The sequence below is a fragment of the Hibiscus syriacus genome, unplaced genomic scaffold (genome assembly GCF_006381635.1).
Source record: "Hibiscus syriacus cultivar Baekdansim isolate YM2019G1 unplaced genomic scaffold, ASM638163v2 tig00011761_pilon, whole genome shotgun sequence".
Taxonomy (NCBI): domain Eukaryota; kingdom Viridiplantae; phylum Streptophyta; class Magnoliopsida; order Malvales; family Malvaceae; genus Hibiscus; species Hibiscus syriacus.
The window spans coordinates 48,835-64,779 of record NW_024062256.1 but is presented as its reverse complement, the minus strand read 5'-3'; the positions used below and the strand labels follow the sequence as shown (position 1 = coordinate 64,779).

General features: G+C 33.2%; 1 protein-coding gene across 1 annotated transcript; it reads right to left on the bottom strand.

Annotated features, from left to right (window-relative positions):
- Positions 1-2,411: 2,411 nt before the first annotated feature.
- On the bottom strand, positions 2,412-5,284 carry LOC120204939 (magnesium transporter MRS2-3-like). The gene is made up of 6 exons (XM_039204924.1): positions 4,762-5,284; positions 4,480-4,674; positions 4,275-4,403; positions 3,279-3,442; positions 2,967-3,195; positions 2,412-2,819 (listed from the first exon to the last, which is right to left on the bottom strand). The coding sequence occupies exons 1-6, from the start codon at positions 5,197-5,199 to the stop codon at positions 2,532-2,534; spliced, it is 1,443 nt and encodes a 480-aa protein (XP_039060855.1). The 5' UTR covers positions 5,200-5,284; the 3' UTR covers positions 2,412-2,531.
- Between the last annotated feature and the right edge of the window lie 10,661 nt (positions 5,285-15,945).

Below are 15,945 nucleotides of genomic sequence, written 5' to 3'. Positions count from 1 at the left end.
ATTATCGAATAAAAGTCTAATACTTTTTAGTTTGATTAAATAAGGATCTAACATTTTTGAAAATACTCAAAATGAGAGTCCTTGTTTAAAAACGTTTTCAAAAGATTAAACATCACTTGAACAAATTCGAAAATTTTAAACCCTTTTTTTGATAGTTTTATCAAGTTAGACCCTTATTTGAATAAATACAGAAGTGATAGACCCTTATATGAATAATCTTTAAAACAATATACCATGTTTGGATATTTAGCCCCTCTCTTTGTGCACCGTCCCAATTACCTTTTTTCCCCTTTTGAAAAACACCCTCTTGGAAGATCTTGTCTGTGGTTTTCCTAACCCTAAAGAACATGCCCCATTATATTGAATTATTTGATATTGTTTTTGGGATTATATTAATGCCACTTTGCTCCCTCCAACCATGTCTGCTTAGCAGCTGTCATCGAAGTCGATGTCATCCACAATTATATGTCCCTTCCCTTCCTATTTCATTTCTTTATTCATCAAACTATTCCATACTAAGATTTAATAATCTAAAAAGTGTCCATAAGATAAGAAGGCAAACTTTAGGGGAATTTAGGATGTCAAAAGTTATGATCTAATCTTAGACCCACATGTCATATTTCCATTTATTTTAACATTCTTCAACACTGGGGAGTTCTCAATGTTAGTCAAATGCAGATAAGATAGAGACAAATCAACCAAATATCATATTATAATAACATTAGTATTTAATAGTGAAAGATTTTACCTACCGTCAATAAATTAATAGTGAAATCAACCTAATTTGTTAAAGTTTATTTTAATAATATATTATTATTTAATTTATTCAAAATATATGTTGATAGTTCGAATAAAAAAATGGTTGTCTTAGATGGTTCACTTTTTTAAAACTAACCAAAGATCTGCAAAAAGGAGAAAAAAGAGTCACAGAAGAAAATGAACAATGAATGCCTTGAAGAAGATCTCTCTAACTCTTGCTTGTGGAGGTATATATGTCTCTAACATCAAGCATTAGAGTGATTGATGTCACTTCTAAAGTTCATAACTATCTATAGGTTGGTGGATGAGTGGATCAGAATGTCAGATAACAATCATATTGAGGAATTGTAGTCGAATTGAGGAAATAATGAGATTACCTTCAAGTGAACTAAAAAAATTCTAGAGGCGTCGAAATCTTCTTACGAAAAAATGACAACAGAAACATATGAAAGAAAAATAATATATTTATTGATTTACGAAGAGATACAATAATATATAAAATGATACACTATTATATGTGTGGGGATAAGATCTAATTATATTGCATCAAATTCTTTTAGTTTTACATAGATTTAAGATTGTTGGTTGATCAGTGAAAACAGATGACCGAAATTAACAATATGAAATTAGAAAATATTCACTGAAAAAAATATAATGAGTTAATAAATATATATTGGATAAGGATGTAAGAAGAAAGTATGGGGAAATAAAACATCAATTGTTGTTCCAACAACCACCAAAACCAAAGGCTTCAATCCTTCTGTTAAATTCCAATTGGGGGAATGCAGCTGTTGTTATGTGTTGGGTTTGTAATAAATTATCTGATTTCTGTTCATGTCTCCATTCCTGTCTTTTATAAACAACAGTTGTGTCTGCTATTCATTACCTCACTCCGTCTTTGTGATTGGTCACCGATGGTATGAGATAATAAATATTATCTCATCATAGGTTTTGAAATGGCAATTACGATCAATAATTGAATAAATGCTTCATATTTTTAAATTAGAAATCTATCAATAAAAATAAATAATTGACTAAACACATATGAATGGTAAGTGGTTAAGTGGTTAAGTGGTTGTGTGTGTAAATTTTCTTCATGTCTTAAGTACGAGTCCTCTAGTTTCTATCCTCATTTTCTTGATTTTTCAGCAATAAGATACAATTTAATTTAAATATAAAATGTTGTCCATTTCTCGCAAGTCTCAAGTTCAAGTAGCCCTGAATTAATAGAATCAAAGTGATAGAATGTATAAATAATAAGAATCAAACGTGTTATTATATAAATTTGCTTAACCTTTATGTCAATAATTCCGGTAACAATTAAAAGTTGGTGGCTTGATTGAACCCAAACTAAAATTTTAGTGACTCAATTGATAAAACTTTTAATTCAATAATCAAAATAGAATTGGATCAAGAATTTAGTGATCTAAACTTTTAGTTCAGAAGGATAGAATCTTACTATTACAGAATCAAAAGCCAAGTCTTACTATTAAATGTAAATATTATTCTTTGTTGCACGAAGGTGGTGACCTTGATGATAAAGAAATGATTGTTATTTCTATCTTGTATTTGTCACGGATTAATTTAAAATAAATATATATTATTTTTGTTTATTACATTTATACTCTCTCATCTTTTCCTTTCATTGACGCCATCTTTACGACCAAATGATCCAATTTTATTCATAGCTTATTTCATTTAAACCCTAAACTCTAAATCTTAAATAAACCCTTTACCTCATGCTTTAGGAAGGCATACGGATTTATCCCAAACTACCCTAACAATCCCTTGTGTTTACACCATGAAATAGCAATCACATAGAGGAATACTGCCCCGGCAGTACTACCGCCGATCGTCCAAAGAAACTCTGGCATCCCTGCTTTATCATCGTCAAATAGTTCGATATGAATGTTCATGCCAAATATACCGGCGACCACGACGAAACCACTGATCACTAGAGTTGCTGTCGATAGCATCACTCCCATTCGCAGAAGATGGTTCTGTTTGTCATCCAGCATTATGTTTATGTAGTCCTCTGTGTCATCCACATATTCCCTCAGCTTCCATCAAAGAGAAAATATTCAATATTCTACACTTGGGTTCGAATTCGAGTACTAAATATATAATCTACACGTATATTCGAGTTCGAGTAAACAATGATGAGACAAAAGGAGATAGTAATCAAGTTGTAGATGCAAGTGACATACCGTGGAGAGCTTGTTGAGTGTTCCATCAGCTTGTACAAAGTAAGCTTCCAAGAGCATTTCTAACTCCTGTACATTAAGGTTTTTTCCGATAAAACTATGACCGGAACTCGATCGACTTCCATGGCTGCCTCTGCCGGTAGCAGCATCAAATGAATGATTGTGGGGTTTGTCGGAATCTCTGGTGTAATCACCTTCGTGGCAGGGTGTCAAAGGGGCTTCAGCAGGTGTGCTGACATAAATACAGAAGATATTAGAAGCAAATAATAAGTGTGAAATCATTAATGAAAATTGTGGAAAAAACAAGTTTGGTGCCTGTCATCATTGTCTGGTTCAACAACTTCTTCTTCTTGTTCATCTAATTCATCTCTTTCATTCAGAGAAGCAGTTGAAGAGTTCTGGATTTGTTGCTTCTCTGTTAAATACATATCAGCCATATCATCATCATCGTCTAGCAAGTGCTCTAACTCATCCCTTACCTGAAGATAAAGGCCAAATATTTCACTTGAATAGAATTTGAGGTGTAAATCACTGTACTCATTTGATTTTAAAAAAAATCCTATTTCACTCTTACCACCATTAGTATTGTATATCAAAAATTTAAGTTTAAATATGTCAAGGGTTTTTACTATGTTAAAGTTTAAAATTTAGTCCTTATATTTGAATTTTGTGATATTGATCCACTGTACTCTTTTATATTTGAAAATCATGATCATTTCCTTAACTTCTGTTCAATTTTACCATTAATGGTTGACATAACAAGTACAACACTATACATTTTTTTATATCAATTTGGCATCATAATCTTTAAGAAAAATAAGTAAAAATAGTCCTTAATTGAATAATACATATTTTCAATCATTTATGTTTACAAGGTCAATTTGATAAAAAACAAATTGTAAATTTATGAGACTAAAAATTACTTTTTTTTAAATAGATGTTAGGTCAGCACTTAACGATAAAATTGAACAAAAATGAACGAAGGGACCAAGATTTTTATATAAAAAATATTGCAATGATTCAATATCAAAAATATAAAATATGACGATTAAATTTTAAATTTTGAAAGTATATAGACTCTTAGCATATTTAAACCCAAACATTATCATCAATACACCATTGAGTCATACTAGTTTTTATGGATGAAATCATTATAAACTAACAAAATAAGTACTTTTTTTTATAGAAAACACAAAGGGGTCAACAGTTAGATTAAAATTTTAAAATCTCAATTTTGTGAAAGTACGAGGACTACTAGCATATTTTAACAAAAACTGAATGACAATGTTCAAAAGCATAAAAATGGCCAACCTTTTGCACACGCCCAGTAATTGCAACTAGCCGGCTTTTAATTTGGCGAACACGCTCCAAATTGAGAGTACTAATTTTGGAGGTCAATCTATCCAAAGCAGGATGAGCCTCTTGCTCCAATGTTGTTGTCTGCTTTGCAATTGAAAACAACAAATGAGTCTAATTAGAGATACAAGGTGAACAAAAAGAGGGGAAGAATTCTCACTTCAGATTCTAAGCATCCACAAGCAGCTTCAAGGCAGGCCTCCAATGCAACGAACTCAAATGGGAGAATCGTTTTCCCTTCCTGATTCTCTTCTGCTTTGCCTTCCTCATTCTGATTCTGGAGCTGTGAAATCCTCGGTAACAAATTTTGGGATGTTGTTCGAATTATGCAGTTGCTCTCATCAATAGCACTCTCCTAAAAATACCCAAATCAAATTTCAAATTCCAGATTGTCCCCAAACACAGCATAAAAGAACCAAACAGTGAAATATAATGAAAGAACCTTGGATTGATTTGCTTGATAATGCAACTGAATCCTTCTCTGCAATTCATTAACAAACGGCGTAACGGAAGGATCCTTGGAATTCAAGAGCAGAACCTCCTGAGCCGTGATGATTGCCTTTATGTGCTCCAAGTTAATCACGATGGCCCTTTCTCGACCCAGGACCGTCGACGGGTACGAAAGAAGCGGGTCCAAGATCCGAAGATCTCGACCGGGTAAACCCGTGCGTCGCATGATGGAGTGCTTTCCGGCCTCCACTGTCATGGTCTGGGCCGTCGAGTCCAGTACAAGCCATGAGCGGACGCTGGTCCCTTTTTTCCGATGAGCGAGGCCGGTGATGGTGGGAATTTGGTTGGGAATGGTGGCGGACCGACTTGTTTGGTCCGGGTCGTCTTCGGGTTTGGACGATGCCGGTGGCGGTGGAGTTCCCGCTGTCATTTATGTTTCTTTAGGTGATTCTTGGTTACCGGAAAAAATGACGTTTAGAATGAAAAGTTGAATTTTGAAAATGACATTTATATTGTTTCTCCTTTGTCGTCTAATTTTGGTGCAAGTGTTGCAAGAACCATATTACTAGCACTGAATTTGAAAATTGTAAAAACAAATCTGAGCTTATTTTCATGAGTCAATAACAGTGAGAGTCCTTTATATTTTCAGTCTGTTTGATTCTAGTTATTAATTTTGTAAACGTTTGTTTTGGTCACTTTTATATTTTATCTGTTTGTTTTGGCTTCTGAATTTTAGTTAGAATATTAATTTGATCTTAAACTTTACATAAAATATTAATTTAACTTTTAAACTTTATACAAAATATCAATTTAACCCTAAATCAAGTCAAAGTTCATGTTGATGGTTAGGGGTGTTTAATGACTTGAGCAGCTTAAACTCGACTCGAGCTCGAACTAGATTCCAGATCTTAACAAGTTGAGTTGAGCAAAGTCCAACTCGACTCGATAAGTTTTCGAGCAGCTCGTTATTTTTTTTATAATTTTTTAGTAGTTATATTAAAAATTATTTCATTCAAAAATTACTATTTTACTAATAGATAATAAAAACATGATAAATGACTAATCTATTAATTTATAGTATTAGTAGAGTTTACCTATAGTTAAAAAAGTAAGAAAAAATTTCAGTGAGCTTAACGAGCAACGAGCTGAGCAATGGGATTAATGAGCATGAGTCGAGCAAGATTTGAGCAATAAATTTTTTTAATGAACACGAGTCGAGCACTGCCCAACTCAAGATCGACTCGCTCGATAAATATCCCTACAAATAGTTGTCACCCATCACTATTAGTTACCATCATAATTTTTAGTTTACTCCTTTTTGACTTCTCATAAACAATTTTAATAACTATTTCACAAAAAAATAAGTAAAAATAATTTTTTTTAAATATATATAAAAATTTAATAATCGAATTAATAAATCTTTAGTATTGTAACACGAGTTCCCCCCCCCCCCAAAAAAAACACAAGTTGCCCTTTGGATCAGAATATGGGATACTATTAATATTAAGCTTAAAGCTAACCATATACTTTATCATACAACATACTTAAATTGTTCTCTCTTAAATATTTCCCTCTAAATATTTAATTACAATATTAATTTAATAGTAAAATCAAATTTATCACTTCCTAAATAATATTTCTAATAGACTTAATGTAAAAATAAATATTCAAGCTATGCGAAAAATGGATAATTGAAGGGACTAAATGATTCCTCCCATCATCCATTGAAATTCAGTTTTCTGATTTGACTATTCGAAAAATGTTAACTTAACGACATAGTTACTATTCTATCTCATTTGATTTATTTTGATAAAAATAACAGATTATGGTTAAAAGGACGACAATAAAAATTTAAGGACTAAATTAATGAAAATGATAAAGTTAAGGGACTAAAACCGTTATTTCAACTCTCGTATACTTAAAAAGGAGCCAGGCTTCTTGTATCTGGACCAACTGGTTGGTGTCTCTTGGGCTTCAGACCCTATCCCATAAGAACATGTATGATGTATAAATTATTGATTTAATAATTGTATTTTAATTTAATTATTTTTTTTACAGTTTCAAATTTCAAATCTTAATATTAATTAAAATAATACATAAATAATATAATTAAATTAAATTACTTGAAATTATCAAATTAATGAAACGAATCGAGCTCATATCAAGTATACGTTGGTTTCATTTTAGTTATAAATAACTTATTTATAATTCTTTTATTGCTCATTTACCATTATACTTAAACGGGCAAATATATAGTCTTTAAAGTAATATTCTTTGTTGGTTTAAATTACTTAAAAGTATATTTAATTAAGAATTATCACCTTATAATTATATTAAAAGCACACTCAACGGCTGCTCAAACTTAAGTTATTTAAGAAAAATAATATTTTAATCAGTTTGTTTTTTAAATTTATTAAATTTAGAAATTTATTTTCTTTATGTAAATGTATAGTCATTTATAATTATATTGAAAGTTTTCTAAAACTTCTGTTTTGATCATTAACACTATACTAAATAAATTAATATAGAATATAAACACAACATACGATTAATAATTAATATGTTATTTTGAATTTTTTAAAAATAATATAAGGTGATTATAAGATAGTATTTGATTATAATTTATTTTAATTATTGACAATACAAACATATTCTATAAATTTATGGTAAGAATAACACACTTTTTATTATTATTGAAGTTCCTTATGAATTCATTCATAATTAATATAGAAGATGAAGCCATGTACATCGGCCACTGGATGGTACCAAGGTTATTAAATCGATGTCAGTACATAATAGACATAATTAGGTATGAATGTAAAGTTTTATGTTAAAGAGATAAATTTATTAATTAAAAATTTTAAATCAGCTTCGCATGCAGACGTAGAGACTCAAACAACCATAAACTCGTGAGTATGATATTACTAGAACCATTTATGATTGCTGAGACTTCATATGATTGATTGTACGATGAATTAACGGATGACATTTATAGATTTCTCTAAAGAAAATCAACCCTTAATATTTTGTTATTTATAAATAAAGAATTAATTAATTAATTTTTTGTTATTTAAAGAATTCATCATGTTGTGGTGATGGATTTTAATATATATTTTTTATTTAAACTCATCACGTCGAGGTGATGAGTTTTAATAAAATATAATTTTTATTATTATCAAATCGAGATATAAAATTAGATTAAAAAAATATTTTTATTTAAATTCATCAACTCAACGTGATGAACTCTAATTGTAGCAAATACTATATATCCCTAAATAAATTTCTATATGCCATATTAGGTTAAATAATTAAACTCTGTGGCCTGTTAGGCCTAAAAATACCAAGCAGATGATGCACGAGGTCCAATTAATGTTTGGACCAAAAATACCTTATTCATCGCAGGATATACACATTCGGCAAAATTGGCCTAATATAGTAAACGGACCAAAAATTTTATTTTTGTAAAAAAAATATATTGAATTTTAAATTTTATTTTTTAAATTATAAATACATATTCAAATTATATTTAATTTAATAAATAAAAATTAAATAATTCAATCACATTGTTTAACAAAAAAAATTGACTTTACTTTATGATAATAGAAATTGCTGGACCTCGAAAATTTTAAATAAATTTTACAAATTTAATCATAACTAAATAAAAAAAAATTATAAAATTAATTATATTAATTAAAAAATTCATAAATTTATGATTTTATGAATTTCTATAATTTTTTCAAAAAAATATATTTTTCTAGAATCATTACTTAGGACTACTGAAAAATTATAAAAAATGAAACTTTATTTCTAATTGAGGAGATTATTTTATTGATTTAATATATTATTTCAATATCAATCATATAACTTTGTGAAAGTTTAATATCTAAAATATTATTTTAACATAGTTTAGTGATTATTTAAAAAAAATTATACTACAAAATTAGTGAATTAATCATGGAACGATTCTTGAATTTTTAAATTTTTACTTAATAAAGATAATTTAATTAATAATGTGTTACGGTATGTAACGTGTAGTGCAAACTCATGTTTCCAATAACAACTTTATTCCACTTCAAATTTTTCTTAACATTTTTTTTATCTTCATATCAATGGATTCTATTATTTAAACAAATATAAATTTATCTTTAACATTACAGAACACTTTGAATAGCCTACACTACAAAACCCTAAACCTTAAAAATAAAAAAAATGTTATCTTAATATACAAAGATTATATGATATTTAAACAACACAAATTCATCTTTAAACCTAAACCTCAAACCCTAAATTGTTATTATCTAATACAATAAAACATTTTAAATACTCTCATTCTAAACAAATCTTAAAACAAAACCCTAAAATTAAAAGAGAAAATAACCTCAGTGACCAAAAATCCCATATAATATACGATTTTAACCAACTTTTTCTGAATTTTCCAAAATGACCAACAAAATCGCAATGCGATCGCTAATTCGCAACGCGATCTCCATTATCGCAAATCAGTTTCCAGATTCGCAACGCGATTATTACTATCGCAATGTGATTTTCCAATTTCGCGTTGCGATTTTCCCAATTCGCAATGCGAATAAGTAAATCGCAATGCGAATTTGGAAAATCGCAATGCGATACTGACTATCGCAATGCAATTTTCCTAATTCGCATTGCGATTTACGTATTCGCGTTGCGATTTTCATAATTCGCAATGCGAATACGTAAATCGCAACGCGATTAAGTAAATCGCAACGCGATTAAGTAAATCGCAATGCGAATTAGGAAAATCGCAATGCGAATACGTAAATCGCAATGCGAATCTAACTATCGCAATGCGATTTACATAGCGCCATTCGTATTAACGTATATTTTTTTTTCCAAATTCCAAACATGAATTTTTTCTTAATATATCGGAAACTGAACCGTCCACAGTAATCGCAACTCATAACCTCAAACCTAAAATCACAACACTCAGTCCCATCTCCATCTCTCACTCTCTACGGTGAAATCCGTCCCCATCTCCGAAGATTTTCGTCCCCATCGCCGGCGAAATCCCTCACAACTATTCACGGTCAGAAATCCCTCACAATCATTCAGAAATGGAAAATCAACCTCCGAGGGTTAGTTTTTTTAATTATTTTTATTTTGAAATTTTTGCATTATTTTAGGTTTTTCATATTGAAATTGATGATAAGTTTACTGGTAATTTCAATAATCGATTAACCATTTCACTTTCCACCGGTCTACCAGACAGTATACAACGTGGTGAGGAAGAGATATGGTTTCATTTTCCACCGGCGTATACTTGTTTTGGGCGGAAGGAGTTCTGCTTAATCACTGGTCTACGATTCGGACATGATGATGTAGGCCGGTACACTCGTCATATCACCCGCCCATCATGGTTATCCAGGGTTTTTCCTGATGAGTCAATAGAGAAGCCGAACTTACACGTCGACGACATGAAGAAATTATTTAATAAGAAAGATGGTTTTACTCGGATGAATGACGTCGATGTTGTCCGAGTATGCCTTCTACTACTTTTGTATGCCGGCTTTTTAGGCAGAGAGGCCAGACAACCTATTCCTCAGGAGCTAATATTATTGGTAGAGGACCTAAATGCATGGAACCTGTTTCCATGGGGTTCGTATATATGGAAAGCTAACTGGACTAAGTTGTCGTCTGCCTTTGATGACCGCAAAAGTTTGCGGGGCGATGGGTCGAAATACACTTTGTCAGGCTTTGTTTGGGCCTTTAAGGTAAGAATTTCTATATAATGTTTTCAAAATTATAATTAATTATTAACAATTACTAATATTTGTTATTATATTGTTTGTAGATTTGGATATTCGAGGCTTTCCCCAGCATACGGACATATGCATTAAAAACCTCAAATGATATTCCTAGGGCTATTTCCTGGAAGAGGAAACGTCTGTTGGATTGGGAAGACTTAATACCATATGCGACAATAAATAATGTAAGTTAACACAAATACTATCATATATAAACAAGTTATTAATAGTAGACGTTTAACTTTGTTTGAGTTTTTATATTTTTAGGAGGCCAACACTCCATTAATGAGACTGACACCCACGAAGGCTGAGCTTGCCACTGATTGGTGGCAAGCTAGTCAGCGTTTTCTTGATGGCACGAATGATGAGCAGCCTCCACTTCCTCCACTTCGAGAGCCATCACCTCACCCAGAGCCATCACCTGATCGACCCGACTATACACCTCTACAACGAGAGCCATCACCTATCCCGTCACATCATCGAGCCTCTTCTCCACCATCACCTCAGGATAGGCGACCGGAAAAGATGTCACGACTTCTATCTCCCTGTTCTCCACCTCCACGGGATGAGTCAAGGGAGTTACGTGATGAGGTCAATGCCTTGCGTGAGGAGATCGGTACTCTACGCGATAACGATGGTGCATGGCGTGTGGAGGTGTCTACTTTACGTGGTGAGGTTGCCGCTCTACGTGAGATGGTAGTATTGTTGCAGAATGAGGTTCATACTCTACGCAATAAGGTAAGTTTAAGATTTTCCATATTTAACTTGATGATAAATTTACTCGTAATTTCACTTAGATTAACCATTTCACTTAGATTTCTTAGTAAATTTATTCGGTTGCTGCCAATACTGCTAAACTGTTTATTAACACTGTGAAGTTAGTATTTGTCTTTTGTTTTGTCTTTTGGTTGAAGTAAATTTATTCGGTTGCTGCCAATTCTGCTAAATTGTGTATTCTTTAACACTGTGAAGTTAGTATTTGTCTTTGTTTTGTCTTTTGGTTGAAAGTAAATTTATTCGGTTGCTGCCAATTCTGCTAAACTGTGTTTTGTCTTTGTTTTGTCTGTTTATTTACTGATATTTGTATTTAATTATTTAGCGGACCGATAAGATGGATGCTTTACGTCGGGTTTTTCTTGCACGACATAGTTCACGCATCAGACGGCGTGCACGCGCTATTAATTCTCCGTACACCCCAATAGTGCGAAGACACCGCAAGAAGAAGCCCGACTCGCCTGTCATCCCTCAAGAGTCCACTCCTATCGTTGAAGAGGCCCCTATCATTCCTCGAGAGTCCCCTCATACCGTTCAAGAGGCCACTATCATCGTTGAAGAGGTCCCTCCCACCATTCAAGAGCCCGATTCACATGGCCTCATATGTAGGATTCTTGAGAAACCCTCTGACGTGCCGGACATGATGGATTCAAGTTGGCTCTCGTATGAGTTACCGACCAGTACCATACCGGTATCTGAAGTGGAGAGGAGACAACTACCGGACACAATTCTGGATAACACCCTTTGGGCTAAGACCGCAGTTGATTTTTATCTACATGAGCGGAGCCAGGGATGTTTCACTGACATATGCAAGCTCAACGATGATATCTATTTGTTGCTTGATCGATCTTGGTGGGGCGTATTATCAGGGGTCAAAGACAATGGCTATTTCGATGGAGGGGTAAGTCTTATATTTTTCTTATATTTTAAATTGATTATTTTTTTTAAATTTATGTAAGTTACTAATATATGTCTTTTTTTTTAAAACAGCATATCGATGCGTGGGTGTCACGTCTTCTAATAATTAGGAAACTTAAGGAAAATAAAAGAAATACACGATATACAATTATGCCGACGTCTTTTAACGCCGTTCACTTGAAGAATCAACGAGATGAATCATTTGCGTTGGGCAATGGACAAGCTAAACTTTATCCTGCATGGTGGGAGGTCGATAAGGTTAGTATTTATTTTAGATTGAGTTTAAAGGTATTCATAAATAAGTGCGCAAATGAATGAATTATTACTTATGATTGCAGGTGTTTATCCCTGTTTTGGAACGTAAACATTGGCTTCTCGTCGAGCTTTAGCTCCCATCCCTTAAGGCAATAGTATATGACAGCATGATAAATTACATATCATTGGCTGATTTAAGAGATATTATTAAGGGATGGAGCTCTCATTTGGCTAAATTCTTGGATGCGATAAATTATTGGACTCATTCTGGAAACTAGAAGCCAAAGAAGCTCAATATTACAGTTAGCAGAGACGAGATCGCAACACAACAAACGAAAGGACCCAGAGGGGATTGTGGTCCTCTCGTATGCTTGGCGTTGGAGCGTTTGATCACAGGAAGTATAAAGTATCTACCTCCCACCGATAGAGATAGAACTGCAGTAGACTTGTGGTTTCGGCATTATATGGCTAGATCGATATATACGATATGCTGCCTACCTGCATCCGCGTTATAAAAATGTCCATAAACAATTGGTAAGTTTATAGGCTTGTGGTTTGAAAATGTTTGGTTAAGTACCTAGAATTCAATAATTTGCTGTTTGTAGGTTTTAGATGTGTAGAAAGTGTTGTTTGAGCAAATGTTTGGTTTATGCAGGTTAATCTAAGAAGTGAGCTGCGTGAAAATGATGTATGGCTGCAAAAGTTGATTCAATAGTAGATGAGGAAATAAGAATTATTGCTTATTTTTTGATTGTTTAATTGATTTGTAAAAGATGATTTGTAAAAGTTGATTTGTTTAATTGATGTGAACATAATTCTTATTTGTGCTTGTTTAATTGATTGAAATGTAATGGTTGATTTTGTTGATTTCAATCTGCATTATGTTGAAGGCAAAAATGACTATCGCAATGCGAAATGAAAATCGCAACGAGAGAATCGCAACGCGAAATGAAAATCGCAACGACAAAATCGCAACGCGAAACTAAATTCGCGTTGCGATTTTCATTTCGCTTTGTGATTCCCTCGTTGCGATTTTCATTTCGCATTGCGATTCTCTCGTTGCGATTTTCATTTCGCATTGCGATTCTCTCGTTGCGATTTTCATTTCGCATTGCGATAGTCATTTCCGCGTTGCGATAGACATTAAGATGATTGCGAACGTCATTTCCGTGTTGCGATAGTCAAATGATTGCCTAATAAGTGATAACAACTGAACATAGCATAGCAATTTTCAAACTCAAGTTACTAATACATGCCTAACTGAAAATGTTAAAAGTTCACACATAAAATCTACATAATACAACGTTTGCATTTAAAAATCACCTAAGTTAACAATCCCAAAAGGTAAAGCCAGTTGTGATTGGGATTTTAAAGATGATTGCGATTTTGATTGCCTTTTTCTTGACACCATATGAGCTTTGGATTTTGATGAGGATCCATATTTTGGTAGAGGAAAAGATGATTGTGATGGCACTGGTGATCCACATGTCAACCTTGTATGACCACTTTCCTTGCACCGACTACATGTCGATCTCTTCTTCTCTTCACCCTTAGACGGTATACGATCGTGACTTTTTGGTCGGCCAGGTAGCCTTCTGTCCATGGCTGGTGGCAAAACTGTTTGTAAGTCATCTGGTATGTCCCAATCAGAAGGATGTGGAATAGGGTAGACAATCTCGCCATAAGTCTGTCGATATACTTCTGTAGTGTAGCAATCCATAGCGTATGCGCTTGAATCATCTTGGTTTAGATGAAGAGAAACTTTTATAACATGGCCACACGAATAACCAGATGTTTGCCATTTCATACAACTATACGTCTTTGCATTTAGATCGACAAGCCCATTTAAGTTATTATCCAGTACTTCAAACAAAGTGTTTGAACATGGTTCAACTCTCCATGACGTTGACTTCACAACACGTTTCGTTATCTTTTTTTCTGTCCATGGTGTAACACGATGTTCCAATGTTCCTGTACATTTAAATAAATAATACTTAGTAAAATATATGATAAGTTACGAATTTAAAGAAATAATACCTGCATGGTTTCTTTTCTTGTAGTACCACTGTTGAATAGAGGCTCGAAAAAACTCCATTAACATAGTAATGGGTAATTTCCGGGAATGACGACTTAGAGCGTTGATTGATTCTGCACTATTAGACGTCATGAAACCATATCTTGCTCCAAGTTGATGTACTCTTGACCATATTTCAAACCCGACATCTTCTAGTGTTTGAGCACACTGAGGCAAAACACGTCTTAAACAATTTATATGCTTATTAAAATCCACTTCCCGATAAGCTTTTACAGCCTTCCAATATGTCCATTTGTGATTTTTTATACCAGCAGACCTTGATTTTAGATTTCTATACAAATGAACACCACAGAGTCCATGAAAAGCATCTGGGAAACACCTTCTAACAGCGTTGTCAATTGAGTTTGCCCTATTGAATATGATTGTCAGATTGCTAATAGGACCTAGTAATCCCTAAGATGCCCCATAAACCATGTCCATAAATCAGAGGTTTCAAATTTGCCAACCCCGTAAGCTATTGGCAATATCCCATTGTTAGCATCCATGGCTACTGCTAATAAGTTTACTCCAAGGTATCGACCTTTCAAATATGCTCCGTCAACTATAATAACTGGGCGCATGCAAGTAATAAACGAACGAATCTACAAAATAATATACACAAGAAATATAATCATTTAAATGTGAAATGCATGTAACTAACAAAAATGAGTCAACAGAATTATATTGATTTACTAACCGCAGCACCAATGGCGATAAACAGCAACTCAAAGCGTCTGTCTCTATCTGTTTTGATATGAGTTACCGACCCAGGATTTTTCAACTTTAAATTGTGACAATAAGCCGGCAGTTGGGCAAACGATGCTTCTGGCGACCCCCTCAACAATTCCAAGGCATAACATTTGGCTCTCTAAGCTTGAGAATATGATATACTAATCTTGAACCGAGCATTCATGTCAGTCATAATTTCATGTCCCCGATATACCCTGCCATTCAAAAACATTAACTCAGCCAGAAAACCACCCAACACCTTTTTGTTTGCCTGTCTATGGTGAGGAAAAACTTGGGTTCTTGAACATGTATGTTTATCAATAAAAGTCCTAACTTGAAACATTTCGCAATCTTTTATCCTCTTTGCAATCATACGCCACGTACAGTTTTTGCCAATCATACACCTTGTTTCGAAACGATCTTTGCTTGATTTGTTAACTTTTAGTTGATAGCCATCTTCCACACATTTCGTATACAAAGCTATCTTCAAGTCTTCCTTTGTATCAAAACAATCATCTTTCTTGATACGAATAACTTTTGTGTAACAATCAACTGCTTTCTTTACCAACTCTTCTTCCGGTAGCTGAAGTAATTCTAGCATATTCCAGTTATACTCCCGTGGCATTTTCTTTTCTTCGGGGACTTT

Excerpts from the sequence above, each read along its gene's own strand:
- LOC120204939 (XM_039204924.1), bottom strand. The coding sequence starts at position 5,199 with ATGACAGCGGGAACTCCACCGCCACCGGCATCGTCCAAACCCGAAGAC. Across the intron at positions 4,404-4,479 it reads GTGGATGCTTAGAATCTGAA|ACAACAACATTGGAGCAAGA; the intron begins GTGAGAATTCTT and ends ATTGCAAAGCAG. Across the intron at positions 2,820-2,966 it reads CACTCAACAAGCTCTCCACG|CTGAGGGAATATGTGGATGA; the intron begins GTATGTCACTTG and ends CTTTGATGGAAG.